This window comes from Panthera leo, chromosome D4 (genome assembly GCF_018350215.1).
Source record: "Panthera leo isolate Ple1 chromosome D4, P.leo_Ple1_pat1.1, whole genome shotgun sequence".
Lineage (NCBI taxonomy): Eukaryota > Metazoa > Chordata > Mammalia > Carnivora > Felidae > Panthera > Panthera leo.
This window is the reverse complement of record NC_056691.1, coordinates 88,380,500-88,402,452: the sequence shown is the minus strand read 5'-3', so window position 1 is coordinate 88,402,452 and position 21,953 is coordinate 88,380,500. Positions and strand designations below refer to the sequence as shown.

Below are 21,953 nucleotides of genomic sequence, written 5' to 3'. Positions count from 1 at the left end.
CCCAGACCCGGCACGTTCGGTCGAGTGCGGCACACAGACCCGCCCGTGCGCTCTGGAGGGACCGTACGGGACCCGTCTGCTGTCGGAGACCCCGGTGCCTCCTCCTTACCTTTGCCGATGACGAGGCCGCACTTATCCGCCGGCACGGTGTACGTTATCTCCTGGACGCCCCCGGGGGCACCCACGCTCCAGTCGCCACGGCCACGGCCTCGTCCTCTGGCCACCGCGAGGCCTCCGAAGCCATCTCTTTCCTGGGAGGGAAGCAAAGCTCGAGTGACGATTTCTGCCACTGCCACCGGGACCACTTTTCATCTCCGGGGAGGAGGCGAAGTGACGGGATGGAATCAACGCCACGCATTACAACCTGAGCACCTTTCCACGTTTCAGATTCTGAAGTGCTCTCTTAAAGCCGGAATTAACACGAATCACAGGCGCGTTCAGGGAGGACGTGTGCAGCCTAACGGCGGCTACATAAACGGCCCTGAACCATCCAACTACAACGGGCAGTCAGACATAAACTCCGGTGTCTGAGGCCCAGCGCCCCTCTGCTGGGCAGTCTTTGGGACTGGGCCCTACAGTCCAGGTATCAGGGGCCAGTTTTCTCCTTCACGCCGAGGCCGAGGGAACAAGCCACGCGGCTGGGCCCGTGGTTTGGGGGCGGAGCGGCCTCTGACTCCTTCTCACGCCGCACCCTCAGCAGAGAGCACATCCCTCAGCCAACACCCTAGGCCAACACCCAGCAGCAGGTTCCTTTCCCTCGGGGGCAGCCAATCTCATCGGAGGTCCTGGTCCTCTGAGTCACTCTGGAGCTGCAGCATTTAAAATCTTCTCTATCTGGTTGGGTTTTTAACGTTTATTTTTGAGAGACAGAGAGGGAGAGAGCGAGCGAGCAAGCGGGGGAGGGGGAGAGAGGGAGACACAGAACCCTAAGCGGGCTCCAGGCTCTGAGCCGTCAGCACAGAGCCCGGCACGGGGCTCGAGCCCACGAACCACGAGGTCACGACCTAAGCTGAAGTCGGGCGCTCAACCGACTGAGCCAGCCAGGCACCCCCTCGTCTTCTTTATCCGTTGAGGGCAAACCTGGTCCAGCTGAGAGCTCCCTCACGGAAGGGAGAAGCTGAACAGATGTTGGACACAGCGGACAAACGTTCGGCAAGACCTGCCTCTGCTGACAAAGAGCAAACTGAGCATTCACCCAGAATCTAAACCAGCAGAGAGCGGAGGTGACTGGAGTGCCTTTTTCCCTGCGCTCGGCTATTATGAGTCGCAAACAGTGAGTAAATGTGGCGATTTTAGGGACGGACGTTAAATGCGTGCCCGCTCGCACACACACGCGCGTGCACGCACACACAGAGCCAACTCCCCGGCAGGTATCAGATTCTCGGAGGTGCCGCTTGCGCCTCCGCAGCTCTGGGTCCGTAGACGCTTCTCTGCTAAAAAGGATGCTGGGCTCACGGAGGGATTCTCTTCTGAGTTCATCTGATCCTAAGGATCGCCCGTAACTCCAGAGGAAGCCCAAGCCCCTCTCCGGGGTGTGCTGACTCGGGGAGTCTGGGGAGGGGGCTATAAACCCGTAACTTCAGCACGGACGCTTGACGGCTTGGGGGACCCCGTGGGCGGCGCGGCCCGACGCGCACCCCTCGGTCTGCGGGGGAGAGGACGCGGCCCAGGGAGATGCGGGGACGGGTCCCAGCTCGCGCGGCGCACAGCAGAGCTGGGGCTGTGGTGTCCGATCCCGTGCTTCTCTCTTCGGCTCTAGGTGTTTTGAAATTTCCCTCAGGGGACACGCCGACCCAGCTCGGCCACAGCGACTCCCAGGGCACTTCACCACCGGGGTGCGGGTGGAGATGTTAACGGCGTCACACACGCCTGCTCACGTCCCCGAGACAGAGACGTGCGCGGAATCCAGGGCCTCAAGGCAGCCCGAAGACCTGGGGGGTCCTGAAGTGCTTTCTGAAGCGAAGATTGGAGCTCGCCGAATAGTCCTGTGCCCAGTGCACCCGATGGCTGGAAACCTGGCGACCTGCACTGTACTTCTCGAGATAGTTCCCACAGCCAGGAACTTACCGAATGAACAAAAGCTAGATCCTGGGACAATAAAGTCAGGAGAGCAAGAAGCTAGCACCAAAAAAACGGGAAGGCAGGAAAAGGGCAGATGCACAGAGGCCGCCGGCTGTGCCCCCAGAGGCAGGCCACCGACAAGAGACCTGGGTTCCAGAATGTGACCGAGGGGGCGCGACTGCCCTGTGGTGCTGTCCCGAGACCCTGGGTGGCACTACCAGCTTTTGCAGGGGACATATCCCAACTCCAGAGAGCCGGACTCACCTGGGCTGTAAGAATAAGCTCGTTGATGACGTGTGCTGCGTGCTGACACCGATCTGGGGGCCCCATGACTTGGGCGGCTCTCTCCGGACTAACACCATCGTCTGCCGAACAAAGGGAGAGACGGGGTTAGAAAAAGCCCAGATGTAACTTGGAAACAAAGGATGACTTACAATCGCTGTTCCTACCAGATGCGCAGAGAAACGTACGTGTCTACCTCTTTTCACACCGTCTATGCCAACACTCACTTCTCATGCAATTCCAGCCATTTGATTATTATTTTTAATCTTTTTCTTTATTTGTGAGAGAGAGTGGGGGTGGGGCAGAGAGAGGGAGGGAGATGAGAGAACCTGAAGCAGGCTCTGTGCTGTCAGTGCAAAGCCCAATACGGGGCTCGAACCCACAAACCGTGAGATCATGACCAGAGCCGAAGTTGGACACTCAACGGACTGAGCCACCCAGGCGCCCCAAGCTATAGCCATTTTAAAAAGATATCATTACAGAAACAAAAAGCAACTAACGTGAAAGAAAGCAGAGTTGAGGTATGGCAACGTTTCCAAAAATCAGCACACTGCAATGTTTTCCCATCTTCAGGGCAATTAAGACAATGTAAATAATTTTGCTCCTGAAGGCAAATCTGTAACATTTAAGGAACTGTCTGTCCTTCGTTTTAAGATATTAGTCCTTTTTCAAATGGTTTTACCTTTAGATGATGAAGTCAAAATAACAGATTTTTTTTTTTTTTTTTTTTGAAGTCTTTACTTGACCAAATGGAAAGGTGGAAACGCCATGAGGGCCCAGAGAAAGCTGGACTGGTATTTTGGTAACAGAATAGAGGAGGGGGGCGCAGAGAGAACACACACAGGAGCTTAAGTACAGAGTCCTTGTCTCGTTAAGCGCGTTTATAATGCTTCGCGGCACTAAGGGTTTTTGAGAGTCATCAAAACCAACCTGGTTTGAACTGAATCCTCACCCCGGCATCGTTCTGAATCTTTTTGATCATCTCCCCATTTCTTCCTATTACAATCCCAACAGCAAACCTCGGCACAGACACCTGAGAGCACAGGGAAACAGAACCTGATCAGCTCTGTCTGCAAATCGGTTGTTTCTTAAAGGGTACATTAAAAAAGGAAAAAAGAAAAAGAAAAGAAAGAACAGACAACTTGATTTTGACTGTAGTGCCTTCCTGGAAATGATATAACGCAGCACGTTTCTCCCTCTTAGGAAAAGGAAAAATACCATGGTTGACGATGGCATTCCTACCTCTTAAGTATATTCGATCGAAATAGTTACAAAAATGAAGCAAAACAAGATAAACCTTATCAAAAAAAAAGGTTAAAAATGGCAACCTTATCTTCCCAATTCTCTGAAATAAGCACAAATGTACCGTGCACAATGATTATACTAACGGTCCGTGAAACGTTTTCCTGCCCTTCATTCTTTTGTCCGGTGAAATATACAGAACACAGTCTTTATCATCGTAACCATTCGTAAGTATACAGTTCAGTGGCATTAAACACTTGCAACGTTACGCACCCATCACCGGTCTCTATATCCCCCAAACCTTTTCATCGCTGTCCCCCAGAACACCGTATTCTATTGAATGGAGACTCCTTCCGTCAGCCCTGGTCACCTCTCCTCTCCATTCTGCCTCTATGCACTCGCCCACTCTAGGCACCTCGCGGAAGCGGAATCACACGGTATTCATCCTTTTGTATCTGGCTTATCCTGCTAAGCATGACGTTTGCAAGGTCCACCCACGGGGCTGTGGATCTCAAGATTTCATTCGAAAGGAAAGCTTTTCATCCCGTTCTTCCAAGCCAGGCTTCCAGGTCTGATACATCACGACGCAGAGCACTGAGAAAATCTGGGCTCTGGTCCTCACCTGGGCAGCAGGAAAACCTCACAACCCAGAGGAATGGCCCATTTCCCTGCAATGCAGGACGGCTGCTATGCCCCCCACCGCCTGGCTCCTCCCCCTACGGCTGGGTCCTTCCTCACACCAGCCCCGGCTGCCAAGATGAGATCAAAGCGTGGCCTACGATCCGAAAGCTGGGCCCAAAGCTAGGCCCGTTTGCCCGGGAACTAACTAACCAGCCGGCCGGTCAACCATACCTCTATGCTGCCTCCTCCCACGCGGGCGTTGAAGTCACCGCGGACGCCTCGGAAGTCAGCTTGGTCCTTCTCCCGGATGATCTCCAACACCATTTCTCTTGCTTGCTGCGTGAACACAGAGCAGAGGCATTACGGAAAACAAAACCCTAAGGAAAGACACGACACCAGGGGAAATTTCAAGATCAGACCCTGTTAAGTTGGGCTGAAAGACCCGGAAGGCGCTTGGCCGTGGGACAGCTCCCTTCTTGCATTACAACACGAGACCGGGGAAGGCTAGTGAGGGTCACACCGATCAGATCGTAGGTGATGTGTTCCTTACGTTGCCCAAGATACCCACACGGACCAGGGCCCACCCTCTTTTAAGCCACAGTCGGATCAGCACATTTGCACTGGGTCAGAGCTGAAGACGGCCCTGAGGCATTTTGGCACACTGTCTCTTTTGGAGAGCTCTGTGTGCAGGTTCCACGGAAAAGAAGACATTACAAGGCACCCCATCACAGAGAAGCAGCAGGGACATAAAGGGAAAAGGCCAGCCCAGGGAGCCCGGAAAGACCTTCTAGTACCCAGAGATCAAATACCCCAAATACCCCAAATACAGGCAAGACTGCCTCCCAGGCCTGGCAATCCTGGAGGCACGTCCTTCCTCTCCCCACAAACGCACTGAAGCCCAGCCGGCCGGCCCACACCAGTCCCAGCCCCACAGGAATCTGCACTAAGCACCAGCCGTGCAGAACAGCTCAAGGTCATGTGGGAGCCCACACCGCACCCTGGTTCTGGAAAACCCAAACCAAACCAAAAAGTCCCAAAATAGCGATTAAAGTCTTCTGACATTTGGAGAAATCGGGAGTACGGACAGGCTGTAAGAGGAGGTTAGGGGACTGCTGTTCTTTTCTTAGGCCTGGTTGTGTGGAAGTTAGTTCTCAGGAGAGACATGTTCAGGATCTACGGGTGGACAGTCTTGACGCCTGCCACTAACTTACAACTGGCGAGGAAGACGTAAGTGAATAAATAACACACGCACAGACACAAGTGTGGTAAAATGACAGGCAGGATGGGGCTACACAGGTGCTCACTCTTCTCTCTTTTCAACGTGTCTGTAAGCTTGAAGTTTCTCATGATAAAAAGTTGGGGAGGATATGGGGCGCCTGGGTGGCTCAGTCGGTTAAGTGTCCGACTTCGACTCAGGTCATGATCTCGCGGTTTGTGAGTTCGAGCCCCACGTCGGGCTCCCTACTGACAGCTCGGAGCCTGGAGCCTGCTTCGGATTGATTCTGTGTCCCCCTCTCTCTCCGCCCCACCCCTGCTTGTGCTCTGTCTTCTGTGCTCTGTCTCTTTCAAAAATGAGCAAACATTAAAAAAAAATAAAACTTTTTTTAAAATTGGGGAGGGGTACCTGGGTGGCTCAGGCAGTTGAGCATACGACTTCAGCTCGGGTCATGATCTCGAGGCTCATGGCTTTGAGCCCCGCGTCGGGCTCTGTGCTGACCGCTCAGAGCCTGGAGCCTGCTTCAGATTCTGTGTCTCCCTCTCTCTCTGCCCCTCCCCCACTCACACTCCATCTCTCAAAAATAAATAAGAATATTAAAAAAATTTTTTTTTTAAGTTGGGGACAGAAAACAAATGAACAATAATTTATACTAAATATAGCAAACAGACAATTTTCAAATAAAAAAATAGTAAAAACCTGTTGTAGTTATTTTCCTGCAGATTTCTGAAGCGTTAACAAAATAAGCTCTTTGCTCTGGTATTCTTTACATAAAAGAACCAGAAGTTCCAACAGAGAAGGCAAGCCCACCAGCAAGCAACTGAAGAGGTGAAAAGCCCTGGGAGGAAAGGCCCCTGGGGGACCTGGGCCCACCTGAAGGGTGTAAAGGGCTGTGTCCCTGACTGGAGCCTACGGAAAGAGACCGTTTTAATCACTGGCCCTCAATCCTGTTTTAAAACCATTATTTTACAGGGGCTCCTGAGTGGCTCGGTCGGTTAAGCAACCGACCTCCGTTCAGGTCACGATCCATGGTTTGTGGGTTCAAGCCCCGCATCAGGCTCTCTGCTGTCAGCACAGACCCCGCTTCAGATCCTCTGTCTCCCTCTCTCTCTGCCCCTCCCCTGCTCGCGCACACACTCAGGCTCTCTCAAAAATAAATAGGTGAAGGGGATTAAGAGGCACGAACTTGCAGTTATGAAATAAATAAGTCACGGAGTTGAGGAGTACAGCATAGGGGGTCCAGTCGATAATGCTGTAATAACCCTGTATGGTGACGGTTATGGACGGTAAGCACATTCATATCGTAACGTCTACAATTTCACAATATGTCGAGTCGCCATGTTGCACCCCTGAAACTGACATGGTATCGTAGGTCAACTACAATAAATACGTAAATAAACACACACACACGTACATATAATGCTGGGGGGGGGGGGGAGAGTCGGGGGGGGGGATATTTTGCCAGAGACTGGTAACGTCCACTGGACCAAAGCCCCAAGACTCCGACAGAGCAACAGCTGTTGCTGACAGACCAGCTCGCCAGGTGCGTCACCCAGGAGCTCCTCTAAGTGCGGCAAAGGCGAGGCACGCTGCAGCGGGCAGGAAAAGAACCTTCGCATCGCACGGGAACAGACACGTCCCCACGCCCGCAGCCCACTCGCATCCCTGCCGACAGCAAGAGGGACGGTAGAGCCGCCCCTTCAGCTCAGGTCATGACGGTTTCCAGCTAAGCCCCTCCCTGCTTTCGGAAATGGGCTGCCCCCTGTGGCTAGGAGCTCAGGGCACAGGACACTTGCTACGAGGACACACACGTGCCCGTGGGGTGCTCACCTCTTGCCTGAGCTGGAGGCCTTGCAAAACGGGCCGAGAGAGAACGAGCGAGGAAGAGCCAAACAGAGCCCGCACCCGAGGGGACCCACAGGCCACCACGTGGAAAACTGCATCCGATCGGTGCAACAAAACCATCTTCGTTTATGGGTAAGTGTCCGTGACCACAGCCACCATCCTCATGGGGCACTTGGACTCTCAAAATATGGCCAGCGTAAATGAGGAGCTCAATCATTGAATCCGAGTTCATTTAAATGGCCGCCTGTGGCCGGTGGCTCTGGTGTAGGCAGTACAACCCCCGAACCCCCTTCCACCATCACACCTGGTTTGGGACGACGGCTGACCTTAAATAAGGGACCATCCAGTTTTCGAACCTCCCGAATGATGTAAAAGTCCTACACGTCCTACCAGGTGATACCCCCACACCCGGGGCCTGCCCGATTCACGGTGTCTTTCCTACCTGTACTTTGAACGGGTCCCCGGTGATGCGGAGAGGCTTGTCTGCTCCCGTAGGCAACGGGCCGTCCTGGATCATGACCATTTTCACACCGGTCCGCTCCTGTGGGGGCAGCACGCAGTATGGCCCTCACCGCCACGAAGGAGAATGCAGTGCCGCACGAGAAGCAGGGCTGGGCCACGTCCCACCCACCACGAGGCGCTGTCCCCCGAGGATGCCGGCATACAGGCCATGCCAGAGAGCCTCCAAGTGTGAGACGGAAAACCGGTTCCCCCAACCCTCCTCCTTTCCTGGTCCCCAGAAGATCCCAGTTTAGTGAGCAATTTTTATGTAGTGCCCAGCGCGGACGTCCTCTCGCTGGGGCTGGTGCGCAGCTCTGAGAAGCGGGTGCGACCGTTTCTCTCGTTCACTGCTGGGCGGGCTCTGACAGCAAGTCGCCGGGGCCTCCAGAGCGGGAGGGAGGGAGCAGCAGGTGGGTTCCGGCTTCCAGGGCTCTGGAGCCCACGCACAAGCGTGCCACCTGTCCGGGGCCCGGGCCACGAGAGGGCACCCACGGCGGACCAGGACCCCTGACCTGCCACTTCGAAAGCCCAAGAGTTCAGAAATAAAAGTCTGCTCCTAACTCATTTGGCAGCAAAGCCAGCCTGAGGTCACGGAAGCCTATTTCTAGACCCTTCCCTCACTGAGCGTGACCGTCATTGTGTTTGGCTATGGAAACAGGCATCGGATTACAGGGTGCGGTCCCGGAACTTGCCGGGGCTGTTCAATTCCGAAACACGTTTGGCTCCCCAGGTCTCTGATGGGGGGTTCTGGAACAGAAGCAGCTAACATCCACAGAGCATCTGCTCAGTAGCAGGCTCTGGGCTGGGGTCTTAAACATAAAATCACGAGTATTATTTCAGCTTCTTGACAACAGTGAGGCAGGCACTTCCCCGCCTTTACGGACGAGGACTCCCGAGTCCTCGAGATACACAGAAACGTATTTAAGATCACACAGGTAACGAGGGGGCGTACGGCTGGCTAAGAGCCCCAGCTCTGGACACGGTCTTTTCATCTGAGATGTGGTCATCTGGTGGTAAAATCCTAGCAGAGCGTCACTGCCCCAAGGCCGTGGTAGGTTCGGGGGGCGGGGCGGGGGGCAGGGGAGCCGCAGGACTCGGCATCACAGCGGGCCTCAGGCCTGGCCAGGGTAAACGTTCAGAAAAGCATCTGTCCGGCGAGGCTGGAAGGTCTGTTTAAGCACCGCTGTGCTAAGGGCTCACCTACCTGCAGCTGCTTTATTGTTTCCCCTCCTTTGCCGATGACCAGACCCACTTTAGACGCGGGGATAAGAATTTCCTGGATGGTGCTATTGCCGTCTATGTCGTTATGAAAGCCAGGTCCATTCCGACAGCGATCCACAATCTGCCCCAGGAGCCGTTTGGCTTGTCTTTGGGCGGGAAGAGAATCACAAGAGAAGGAGCATTAAATGAATGCGCTAGGCACCCACGAAGGGGAAACAGCACCGGGGGGAAGAACACGAGGGAGTCAAGGCAGCCCTCCATCCAGCTCCAGCTCCTGCCCCCACAACCCGGGAGGTCTCTGCCATCCGCCACGCTACTGGGCTGGAATTTAAAAGCGACCCACACCGCACGCCAGTGTTCCAACACAGCCCCTTCCAGCCTGCCCTCCGCTCGTGCTGCTGTCTGGCATTCACTTCACACACGTGTCTCGTCTCCTATCAGAAATGTCAGCCGCTATGGGGGCAGAGACCACCTTTGCTCCCTCTGGTCCCCAGTCCGGCATGACGCTTCCCCCAGAGTAGACACTCGGGAGGACACTGGTTAAATATGGGCAGGAGAGAGCAGCGAGAGACGGGACGGGAGGAAAGAAAGCAAGGGTTAGTAATCACCATCCAAATTCCCAGACTCCAAAGGTCTTCCCCCTAACCAACCTGCTCTACGACTTTTTTTTTTTTAATCTTTTTTTATTTTTGAGAGAGAGAGAGAGAGAGTGTGAGTGGGGGAGGGGCAGAGACAGAGGGAGATGCAGAATGGGAAGCAGGCTCCAGGATCCGAGCCGTCAGCACAGAGCCCGACGCGGTGCCCGAACCCATGAACCGTGAGATCGTGACCCGAGCCGAAGTCGGACGCTCAACCGACTGAGCCCCCCAGGCGCCCCATCTACGACTTTTGAGCAAAGACCATGAACCGCCAGTCTGGTGTCGAGGGGTGGGAGAGGGAGGAGGCAGAACGCCGGTGCGGCTGCGGAGTCACAAATGCCTGCTCTGAGCTTTTCTGGCTGGATTTTCAGGACCCTGCTTTTCCCTGCGATGCTGCCTGGTGCCGGTTTATCTGGAGGCGGGGGAGGGAAACCGCAGTGTTCAAACGGTACCACCCAACCCACCGAGGCCACCTGACGGGGCAACTGCCTTTTCTGCACCAGAATCTCCCCTGGCTGCCTTTTGTTTTGTTTTCACTGTTTATTCTTTAAACCACCACGTACAACCTATTTTTTGGTTCCTCCAATAGGGAAGAATTCAGCTACTACACAGGCTGGCTGTACTGTCCTGAAGTTACAATCCTGTTACCCCGAAGGCCTGGGGAGAAGAGACGCAGAACGGTTAGAAGAGTAAGGTGGGAAACAGATGTTGCCTCTGGGAGTCCTGAGCCTCTGTGTGCAGAATCGGCCTGCGGGTCTTCTCAGCTTAGCGGCTTTTTAGTATTTTGCTAGTGTGCTAAATTAACCTGTGTTGGAAGAAAAATGCCGTGACTCCAGCAAAACCATCCCGCGTGCCCTAGAATGCACACCTGCCGGCAATCTTTATTCTGGTTCACTGCTTGCAATGCGACGGCAGAACAAGAGAATTTAAACTCATCTGGACTCCCGGAGAAATGGAGACGATGAAACAGCCCTGTCTTTTGAGCCAGACATAATCTCGGCACCCCTGTCCCCAGGTGCAACGCTACTCAGTGGATGGAAAGAGGGAAGCGAGCAGACTGGAAGTTAGTACCTCCCTGTCCCCTAGGAGGCTGTCGGATCGACGAGGCCTGCATCTGATACGAGGCTCGGAGCTCAGGTGGCCCAGGGGCGGCAAGCAACGTCAGGTGGTTGCAAGGGCCCCGAAAGCCAAGATGCCCTCTGATCAGCGCATACAGCCCCCCGAGTGGAGCCACGGCCACCGAGAGTCAATTCGTTTGGTTCGCAAGTGTCAGAAGGGCAGGGGGACCGGCCCAGGCAAAAGACCTGGTGCCGGCATGTCCCCCTGGTTCCCGAAGTGACGGGCTCACGAATGCAGACCTGCTCGGGCAAAGGAGACAGCGCCAAGGAAGAAGAAGGTCGACTAGAGCATTCGGGTGGGGTGAGCGCACGCTCTTAAGGAACCTGGTGTAGGAAGGAGATGTTAGGACAGCCGCCGGAAACTGTGGAATTGGACCGAAACGCGCTACCGCGTGCGTTCAACGGGAAACTCCCCTGGCGTGGCAGCCTCCCGGACCCTTCTCCGCAGGAGCGCCTGCTGTCGTGGCCGGGCCGCGGCACAGATCCACCGTGCTCAGTGACAGTTTGGCCCTTCCGTTTCTCCCCACGTGGGGAAGGAAGAAGAAGAGTACAAGGAAAAAGTAAATAAAATAAACTTACTCAATACTTTCTGGGGTTCCGGTAAGTACACAGGGCCTCTCTGGAATCCCAGAACTCTCTATAAGAAGAACCAAGAAGAGGAGGTGTGTTGGTGGGCGCCAGGCCGCTGTGCGCCTTTGCCCCACGTACAGACTGCCTCTCTGGGCTGGCTCCTACGCCGGCCCCACAGAAGCCCGGGCCCCAGAAAAAGATGGTCTGCTTCCGCCCGCGGGCAGAACGGTAAGCTGGGAGTGCCACCCTAGGTTCTCAAAGTCGAAACAAGTTCTGCAGGGGAAGTGGGAGGACATGGCAGAGGTGGCCGAGTGGGCCCTAATGACCAGTCCTGCTTCACTTCGGACCCGTCTCCGTGCCAAGGAGGGCCTGAGCCCCGTAACCCGCTCTTCCTCAGTTTCTCCGCTCGCAGAGCGGCTTCAGGTCGCCTGTTCCCAAGCGGCCCGGTGGCTCCCTAGCGAGGGATTTAACGGTCTGCACCTCCGGATGATCTCACCGCGACTGCAAGGCTACCCTGAGACGTCAGGGGCATCTCCGTGGAACTAGTTCCGGGCCATGTGACCACACAGGAAAAGCTTGCTTTCCAACACCACACAATGCTTTACTTTATTCCTAAAAAAAAGCTGCCTCTCAAAATTCTCACTCAAAAAAAAAAAAAAAAAAAAAAAAAAGGACAACTAACACCAATTGCTGCCCTCAGGACACTGTAATATGTATCTTTTCAGTGGATAACACCTTCTCTAGCGCACTGTCCTCCTCCAAAGCCCCTCCTCCACTATGGAAAGAGAACAAATGCAAATTCGTCGTTAGACCTATTAATAAAAACGCTTCTTCCGCAATCTGTCTCTCTCCATGTCGCATGGTCGAAACGGACCCAGCTGGGGAGGGTCCTGGACTGCGTTTAACACATGCTCATTTAGCCAGAACCCCCAGCTGGCCAGGGCGGTCCCACTGCAGGGGAGCTGGTGGGCAGACCCCAGGAGTGATCCCAGAGCCCCAGCACTCTTCCGGGCCCCGCCGTCTGGCATAACATCCTGGTGCAGAAAACAGAGATCCTAGGGCAGCAGGCGTCTGGCAGGGGCCACGAGGAGCCACGGAACTGCGGAGGGCCTCGTGTCTGGGCCTGCTTTTGCCCTGGTTTTTCTGGTTCTCATCTGGGAGTCCGGCTCCAAAAGTACAAGGAAAACAGCAATCCCATATACTTACCCAGGCCCCCAAACTTCTAAGTAACGAGCAAAGGTAATGAATCTGGGCAACTTGGCAAAACACTGATTTCTACCAAACTGAGATCTACGAAAAAAAGAAGCCTTACCTGAAGCAATCTGAATTTTGCAACCAGATTCTGCTTGAATCCGTGAAATCTGCTCACCTCCCCTGCCGATAACTGAAACAGATTGAACAAGGTCAGAACGTGCCCCCCCATTCCATCTTTAGCCATGCATGAATGACTTAATTAACTCAGCAAACATTTACACTTGGCTCGCAGCACTACAAATCAGGGTGGCCTTGGTGAGCCCGTGGAAAGAAATCACAGGTGAAACACAGCAGACAAATGCAGGGTGCTCCAGCTGAACTGTAGAGAGGGGTGCGGTGGGGAGGAGGGCAGGGGTGGGGGTGGCAAGGGAGGGACCCACGAATCTCTCTCAGCCTGGAGAGAGACCCACAGCACTTCGGGGCTCTGGGGGACACATTGTGCAAAGCATTCTACCACCGTGACAGTCTCACTGCAAGGTTAATCAGGGCAAGTAGATAATGCGGATACTTACTAAATCCAACCATTTTATCAGGCACTTTGAATTCTTCTGTTATTACTGCCCTAAAAACAAAGAACATTTTGGAAAAACATATAGAATAAAGAAACTCACAGCCATTTTAGCTTTTCCCCAAATTTCCCGTATGGGCAACGCTGGAAGACAGAGACTTAAAATGAACCGTGCCGACTGGGCCACCAAGGCCACAGCCCTCGAGAAAAGAGCGTCGTCTGATGGACCCTCTCCGGTCAATCACTTCTCGAAAAGACCCAAGCCTCCTCTTTCCTTGTGTCAGAGGAAGAAACCTCTGATTTTTCACGAAACCGTCAACTCTCCTAACAACTGCCTTTTCTTCTCAGTACTGCCTAACACTTAAACATTCTTTGGGGCTTGCGGAGTGAGTTTAGCTTTCTCTTCTGGTCTCCTTTCTAGATACAGATATTCAACATCTCTTCAACATTCCCCGTTTCCCAATCTTTTTCTTGTTTTCTGGCCTCCCTCTAATTTATCTGATGTTTAGGGTGAGATACTCCCAATGGAACCAGCATCCAACAGAGGCCTAATCAGTGCTGACCAGGATGGAATAATCAGGTGCTTCTGTCAAACGCTATCCCGTCCTTTACGTGTTGGGTTGTTTTTCACTTTTTTTTTTTTTTTTTTAAAACAACTACTGTGCTGGTTCTTTCAAACAAACCTTCCGATTTGCCATATAGTGTATTGCGGACAATATCCAATTTGCCCGACACCCCAGAAAGCAATCAAATCTAAACATTTACCTTAGGAGGATGCTAAATGCAAGTAGTTTAAAAAGAAAAAAGGGTAATAAGCATTTTTAAACGTCTCTCGCACAGCTGGATTTTTACCCATCACGGAAAGGATCGAATAAAATGCACGTTTTTAGGGCAAGTGTGGCACTTGGAAGGAACTCAATAGCGTAAGTAGCACTTGCCAGCGTGTCAGTCTGAGGAGAGCTAACAGCCTTCGCCTCCCAGAGCTCACCTCCCCCGGTTTATACGTGTGCAGGGATCCTCTCTGGCTCTTGGGGTACTTACTGGAGCTCAGCCCGAAATCAGGCAATTCCAGCTTCCTAAATCAGTAAACCGCGGACAAAAACGCCAAGCCTCGGCGGGCCCAACACATCCGGAAAGAGGCGCGGGGTCCCCGTGGGAAGGGTTTCCTGGCTGGGGTGGAGGGTGACGGTGCTCCCATACGTGCAGCCACGAGACTGCGGCTCGTGTGCATGGCACCTGCTGTCTATTCCCAACAGGGGTTACTGGGGAATTTACTGACGGGGTTCAACGCTATCGTAACACAAATTGCCGCAAAACTCAGGCAGGTCCTCCGCCCTCAGGACGGTGAGAGCAGACCCTTTGAGGAAGAAGTGTGTGAAGAGGGGCTGGCTGCTCAGGGCTCCCTGGAGACAAAGCTCCATCTGACTTGCCCGAAGCTTGTCTAATGCACAAGGTACGGACATCTTGGAAAGTAAAATTCTGACTAATTAAGGCTTTATAGGAGAGTGACGTTTGATACGAACGACGTCGTTTAAATTATTTTAGTTCATTAAAAAACAAAGCAAACCAGTAACACAGCAACACCCAGGCTAAATCTTCTGGTTGACTGGTGCCTGAGGATTTCTAGAAAGCCCCCAACATTTGTGCAGCACACAAGAGGACAGAGCTGTATCGCTGCTGGTGAAAATGAAGGCTAATGTGTTACAGTAACTGATGCACAGCACAGAATTTCATCCGTGAGGAAAGAGACACTGTCCCAGGCTTTCCTGTGTATTTCATTCTTTTTAAAGGATAACGTTGTGACTGCAAACACTGCACCTTACAGAGACTGGTCTGTTTAAAGCCCAGGGGGCTTTGTATCTCTCTAAATCCCCAGTCTGTAAGGGAAGGCTATGAAGGTAAACTGAGGCAGGGGATCACATGGGCACCTCTCCAAGGTTCTCTGGCAAGTCCCTGCTGCAAGGGCACGGGGTGGGCCCTGGGCTTCTGCCCTCCCAGGCCTTGTGAATCACAAGCTTTATCCTGCGAAAGCCCAGTGACTCACACTTCTTCGGGACGCGTTTGCTCAGATGAAGACGTTAAGGGTTCTCAAAACACGGGGAAAGCCGTCCAATCAGGATGGGAAATTTCACAGTCTCTCCTTTTAAATTAGAAGTAGGTGGACAGAGAAAAAAAGCAGCTCCCACATCCTAGAGGTCTATTAAGTTTACATACAATAGTGGCTGATTTTTAATACTCCCTGTTCATTTATCCCTCGAGCTTCCAGTGTCTGGGAAAGGACTATTAAAAAAACAAAACAAAAAAAAACCCTTGAGCCTTAAAGAAATCTAGCTCCTGGTTTTTCACACTCTCAACCTCTGACTTGCTAACACTCTAGTACAGATGGTGGGATCAATAAACAATTAGAAATGATCAATAAATAATAAAACATAACCCACTGCTTACCTTTGATGTACCAAGGCCCCTAACTGGTTACCTACTGTGGCCAAGAGAAAGAGAAAAGAAAAATCAAAGCATTAGCACGGATAAACTAACTGCATCCTTACACAAGTCCTTCCCATTTCAGGGGCGGGGGGCGGGGGGGCGGGAAAAAAAGGCAGGCAGAAAGAAAGCAAACAGTAATTTAGGCTCAGTGGCTGCAATGAACGCGTTACATGATACGAAACAGGAGGGGACGTCTTGATCAACACGGTCTCTAACCCAGTGTCCAGCTGAACGCAGGATAAGAAATTGATCTGTGTGTCCACATGCTGAGAGGCCTGGGAGAAAATCCCGCTCGCCTAAATCCCTCTCCCTTCCCACCTCCCTCCTGCTCGGGATCCAAACTCAATGTAAAGATAGTGCGGGTTCCCTCTTTCTCTTTTTCAAACAAATGAGAAGATTTACCCTCCGAGCCCGGGAGCATTGTTAAGGACGGCTCCACGGCAGCTGTGGTCACTGAGACCGTGCACATATGTTCCCGCCGGCCACGGGGCGTCCCCCCACCCCACCCCACCCCCCAATTCTCCCCGCCCTCCCGAAAACATACACATCTCAGGGAGAGGAGCTGGCGTTTCCCCCCCTCGGGCCTCTTCGTTAACCCACCGCCACAGTCCACACGTCGTGGACGTGAAGACCGGGCAAGTGTCTGTCCGGCCCGTTTCACAGAGACAGCGGTACCAAACGGCCCTTACTATGAAAACCCACTCTGCAATCACAGTCCCACAAAACCACTTTGGCCACGCTTTCCGTTCCAGCTTCCCCTCTTTCAGCTACTGACGAGCGGCTCCCTCGCCAGCCATCAGCAAAAAGGAATCCGTGGTGTCTCTCTTTTGGAAAACGCGGCCCGGGAAACACGGTCAGCAGACACGGAAAGAGTACGAATCCTGAACATATTCCAAGGAACCGAACGGACCTTACGATGTGCTGGCGAGACATTCAAAAATAGGTCTCTGGGGAGAGTGGTGCGGGGGACAGACAGGAGGGAAGTGGGGAAGGGTCCGTCACATCAGCTTCAGAACAAAGAGGGAACTAGTCTGACATCTCGAGTCCATGGCTCCCAATTGCTTTTTTTTTCTGCGTGAACTTAACCCTGTCCTTCTGACTGGACAGGAGCTGGTCGTAAGAAGACAGAGGAAAAGAAACCAGGTCGTGATATGTACTTTTTAAATGTTTGTTTATGCGGGAGCACAAGCGGAGGAGGGGCAGAGAGGGAGGGGGACAGAAGATCTGAAGCAGGCTCTGGGCTCTTAGCTGTCAGCACAGAGCCCGACGCGGGGTTCGAACTCACAAACCGTGAGATCATGCCCTGAGCTGAAGTCGGACGCTCAACCGACTGGGCCCCCCAGGTGCCCCCTCAGGTCATAGTTTAGAAGAAGAAGAAAAAACATAAAGAAACAATGTTAGCAAAAAGTAAACGACGAGGCTACCAAGTCAATATCGTATCTCTTCCGGATCGATGGCAAGATAATGGTTTGCAGCCAAAATATTGACACGATAAACCATTAATCTGCTTATCTCAGGGATAAGAGAATTGTTTTTCATTGAATCTTAAAATTCTCGTTTTGCATTTCCAGTTTGAATATGACAAATGCTCTCTCTCACTTGGGATGGGCAGTGCTCACGATTCCCAGCAACATGGAGACTGGACAGTTACAACCTTGGGCAAGGAACCCCCATCACGCACTCAGCCCCTGGGTGTCGCGAGAGAGGAACGTCCGTCATGGAAGGCAGTGGGTCTGAAAAAAACAGGCTGAAGAAGAATAAAGAAGAACGCCCACAAAAGAGTGCCCATGAGTTTGGCTACCTGTCCCTCCTCAAGGGTCCAGCTCGGCCTCTCTGCTTACTGTCAGAATTCCTCTCAGGGGCAAAGAATAACATACACTGAAGACAGGGACACTGAAGACTAAGATGGCTTGAAACGCCAAGAACGCAGAGAGATGCTTAGTCCCCAAACAGGACAACACAGCTGGACCCTGGCTCCTGGCCCGCAGTGCTGTTTGGTAAGAGATGTTCAAAAGGCGGATGATCTTCAGAGATTTGGGCCCGAAAAGCCACAGAAACAGGGTAAAGGGCAACGCTACCGTAAAGAACTTCATGAGGTTCACGAGAACGTTCAGGAGGCTCTTGGTCAAAAGCCATTTAAAATTTTGTGCCTGTCACAAATAAAGGAAATTCCTCTTGTCGGTAAGGTTATGTGTCACAGGTGTTGCACACGTGCACACACACACACACACACACTACGGCCATATGCCTTGCTGACAAAGGGGAGGCATTTGCAAAGATTGAAACCAGAAGCACACACACCATCATCCCAGAGACATGGATGAGAGCCACACCGAAGAGTGAGATCAGGGGTGTCTGGGTGGCTCAGTCGGTTGAGCGTCCGACTTCGGCTCAGGTCACGATCAGGTCTCGTGGTTCTTGAGTTCGAGCCCCGCATCGGGTTCTGTGCTGACAGCTAAGAGCCCGGAGCCTGCTTCAAATTCTGTCTCTCTCTCTTTCTCTCTGCCCCTCCCTCCGCCACTCAGGCACACACGCACGCGCTCTCTCTCTCTCTCTCAAAAATAAACATTGAAAAAAATTTTAAAGAAAAAAAATGAAATCAATTTCCAATCTGGACTCAACTCGAGTTGGACTCTTAGGAAGGACACACAGCCCCCTTCCTCCATGCAAATACCGCAGTCTTAGGCTGAAACACACGATTTAAAGTTTCGGTTCCTGCAGAAACATTCCCATTTGAAGCCTCAAAATGAAAACCAGCAGTTAGATCAGGGACGCTAGGCACTCACACAGCAGCCTGGTAACATCTGACTCCAGGAACGGGGCGGGGGGGGGGGGGGCGGGCTTCTCTTGGTCTTCATGATGAAAGTGGGGGGGAGTCAAATAAAGGAGGCTTGCGGGAACACCTATCAAGTTCAATTCAATAGTAACTACAGTCATTTTACTGTAAAAAAGGCAAAATACTGCATACCATCAGTTCTATTTCCTGTTAATGGTGCGTGCTGGCCAACAACGCTTCATCTCTCCTCCAAAGTTCAGCTCAGCCCCATTCCGGCATGTGTGCACGCACACACACACACACACACACACACACACACACACTCATGCACACACAGTGTGGCTCTCATCTACTCTGGCACCCCGCATAATGGGAAGCCATCTGGGCTAGGGGAAAATGAGCTCCCCCATAGAAAAGATTCACGCCACGATATAAGAAATTCTAAAGAGTAGTAATACTCTGCCAATTTCAATAATGATCTTTGAAGAAAAATAAGGCACCGGACACATTCCCGCCCCGCCCCCCTGCCACGAGGAGAAAACCGTCTTCCTTTCTCTTCTCCGAAAGAAATGCTACCAACCCTCACTGTGGAACATGCCCAACTTTTCAATATGCATGCATTTTAACAGCCGACCCCCATTCCCGAGGAACAGCAGCACCCACGTCCTCCTCGCAGGTGCGCAGAGCAGCAGACCAGAGGCGGGGGAGCGGGTCGGCCAGGACAGAAAACATCAGCACCTTTTATATAACTGACCAAACAAATAAATAAACCAAACCTTCTTCTGCAGATTTGGGAAACAATCCTGCACCCGTGCCTGGATTCCCTGTGACTCTGACCGATGCCCTTCCAGGCCTCGGCTCCCGTCTGTGATGCCTGCGGTCAGCTGCAGGGATTTCTCCCATTTTCAAAGCGTTTTTAAAACACTTTTCTCCCAAGGGCAGCACAAAGGCTTCCCGTGTTCTAAGGAGGCAACTCTCCCCAGCCAGGGCCACAAAACACAGACACAGACAGGCTGAGGTCAGCTGAAAGTCCCTAGGCAAGTAATCCCTCAGGACTTTTTGCAAATTGTCATTTGTAAAAGGTGAGAGCAAACCCAAGCTCCTCTCAATAAGGGCGCCCTCACTTGCAAGCTAATATGCTTTGGGGAGCGGGATCTTGTAGGTGCCTCACCCGCTGAGCCCACTCAGGCCTACAAGAGCCCAGGGGGGCAGGCGCTTTCTCAGTAGGCCCCGTCTACTGACAGAAGGTGAAGGGCCCAGGTCAGGGTCTGTGCTCCCCAAGCTGTACTCCAGGTCAGGCCTCTCTGGCCCAGGCACTGGGCCAGTCCCAGGGTAACACGGTGCACCAGGCCACCTTGGCCCTCAAGAAGCAGAGTCTTAGGAGGGCAGGAGAAAGCTCTGGGTGAGCAGTAACCTGACCTCGTCTCCAAGCCTGTGGGGGTGCCGGGAACCCCACCCGCACCCCTCCACAGTCCAAGCACCTACCCGCTGCGTGACCCAAGGAAAAACAAGTCTGTGATACATGTTTGTAGCACTAGGCCTTATTTTCGTTTAAACCGGTGGCCATGAACTCAATATTGGGGATCACGAGCAGCTTTGTTAGAAACGAAGATAAAAAAACAGCGTATGATATACAGTAAGGGTACGTATCCCATAAAGCCTTTTATTTCGGCTACACGGGTTTTAACGTGCGTGTGCTAACCGGTTCGGATGGAAATAGTGTGAGCAGTGTTTCACAAGTTCAAAAATAACTTGTTATAATCCTTAGGATAACCTCACGAGGTGGGTATCGTCTCCATCTCACAGGTGAGGAAACAGAGGCTCGGAGAGGCTGGGCAACCTGCCCAAACTCACACAGTTAACAAACGGCAGAACTGGGATTCACACCCTACTCTCCCACTTTGGAACTCCCCTTTGCAGGCGTGCCCCATCATGGCACAGGAGACAGAGATTCAGGTTCAAGTCCTCCTTCTGGCACTTCTGGGGCATCTGCCCCGGGGCAAACCGCTTCCCCGGACATCGGTATCCTTATCTATACGAAAGGGAATTCAGGCTTCAGGGTTCCTTCCAGGAGCGATCTTTTCTTGTTCTATACAGGGGCCTCCCCACCCCGCCATCTCCAAACCCTGGCCATCACTCATCTATTCTCCATCCCAGAAGCGTTACATAAATGGGACCACACGGTATGCAACCTTTTGGGATCGGCTTCCTTCATCCAGCTGAATTACCTGGAGATTCATCCAGGCTGCCGAGTGTATGAAGAGTTTATTCCTTTCACTGCTGAGGAGCGTTCCGTGGTACGGATGTGCCATTTTGTTAACCATTCACCTGCTGAAGGAAATCTGAGCTGTTACGAATAAAGCCGCGACAGGTTTTTGTCTCTGGAGGACAAACTGGTGTAGCTGTGTGCTGAATGACAATGTGCGTGCTTAGTTCTGCACGTTTTCTCAAGAGGCTGGGCCATCAGACGTGCTTTTAAAAGCTCCTTGGGTGGTTCTTGCACCCGGCCAGGGTAGAGGGCCAGTCTGGGTCACCCGTTTCCTAGAAGGATTTTGAACAGCTATAAATCCCCTTTCAACTTGACGTCTAAAATCCTGTGTATGAGCTTCGGTCGTCGACGCCACAGATTCATTCATTCCTGTGGACGATGTTGATCTACTGTGTCGTATCCAGTCGGCTAAGCCAACTGTCGAACCAGCCAGACCATACTTTGCCAGGAAAGAAAACAAGTCTCACTTCCTCTTTCCAGCTCACACATACATGTTTTTATGCACCCATATGACTACCACTCACTTCTCGATTCCAATCCTAAAACGGGTGGATGAATGGAGGGGAGGAGGGGACCGCCTGAGCCTCTGCCGGAAGTTGCTACCTGAATAGAACCAAAATCAGATGCTTCCCCGTCAGTATGTCTTAGGAGGATTCTCGTGCTTTGTTGCCCTGGGAATCCCCGTCCAGAAATCTGGACTCCTGCCTCTTGAGGCACCCGGGGACGGTGACGTGCCTCCGTAAACCGAGGGGAAATGTGACCGGGGACACGGAAAGGAGAAGGGCACGGGGTGTCCGGCGCAGACACAATTCTCAGAGGGGTGCGTTTTAGGGAAGAGGGTGCACACGAGGGGAGGAGCTGGGAAGGACTCCCTGAGGGCCACCCCCGCCCACCTCACCCGGGGGAGTCTTCACTCCCCCTGCTGGAAGACCAACCACCACTGGACACTCTTGATCCCCACCCCGCCCCCCAGGCCTCAGGCACTACGGGGGAGCGTGGGCTTTGGGGACAGTGCGAGCGGGCGTGTCTGAGATTCAGTTTCTCTCTTTCCAAAGCAGACACCCCGGTCCCCCACGGGCTCCTGCCAGAGGCGGTGCGGGCCGTGCACAGTGGCCCACACGCCCATGCCCCCCGGCAGCAGGAACCCTGGGCCTCCCCGCGCCCCAGCACTGACTGCCGCCTCTCATCCCTCTTCCTGCTCGCCAAGTCTGGGTTTGAACAGATCTTTCCTCCTCAGTCTTGTTTCTTCCTCCTCTTTGTCCTGGGCCACACGTGCAAACACAAAACTCAGCCAGGGCCACAGAGATGCTCCGTCTCAAGTCTTCCTGTAAGTGGTTCATGTGAGAG

At 52.9% G+C, this 21,953-nt stretch overlaps 1 protein-coding gene across 4 annotated transcripts in view; it reads right to left on the bottom strand.

Moving 5' to 3' along the window:
• The window catches only part of FUBP3 (far upstream element binding protein 3), a 50,804-nt gene that overhangs the window by 11,183 nt on the left and 17,668 nt on the right, over window positions 1-21,953 (bottom strand). For 3 of the 4 annotated variants that reach the window (XM_042912045.1, XM_042912046.1, XM_042912043.1), the window contains exons 3-12: window positions 15,523-15,556; window positions 13,082-13,131; window positions 12,628-12,699; window positions 11,325-11,382; window positions 8,973-9,135; window positions 7,710-7,808; window positions 4,438-4,542; window positions 3,274-3,376; window positions 2,326-2,426; window positions 110-251 (exon numbers count right to left, since the gene is read on the bottom strand). In XM_042912045.1, the coding sequence (XP_042767979.1) occupies window positions 110-251; window positions 2,326-2,426; window positions 3,274-3,376; window positions 4,438-4,542; window positions 7,710-7,808; window positions 8,973-9,135; window positions 11,325-11,382; window positions 12,628-12,699; window positions 13,082-13,131; window positions 15,523-15,556 (927 nt within the window). The remainder of the gene's footprint in view (window positions 1-109; window positions 252-2,325; window positions 2,427-3,273; window positions 3,377-4,437; window positions 4,543-7,709; window positions 7,809-8,972; window positions 9,136-11,324; window positions 11,383-12,627; window positions 12,700-13,081; window positions 13,132-15,522; window positions 15,557-21,953) is intronic. The other variant, XM_042912044.1, reaches the window with a different exon arrangement.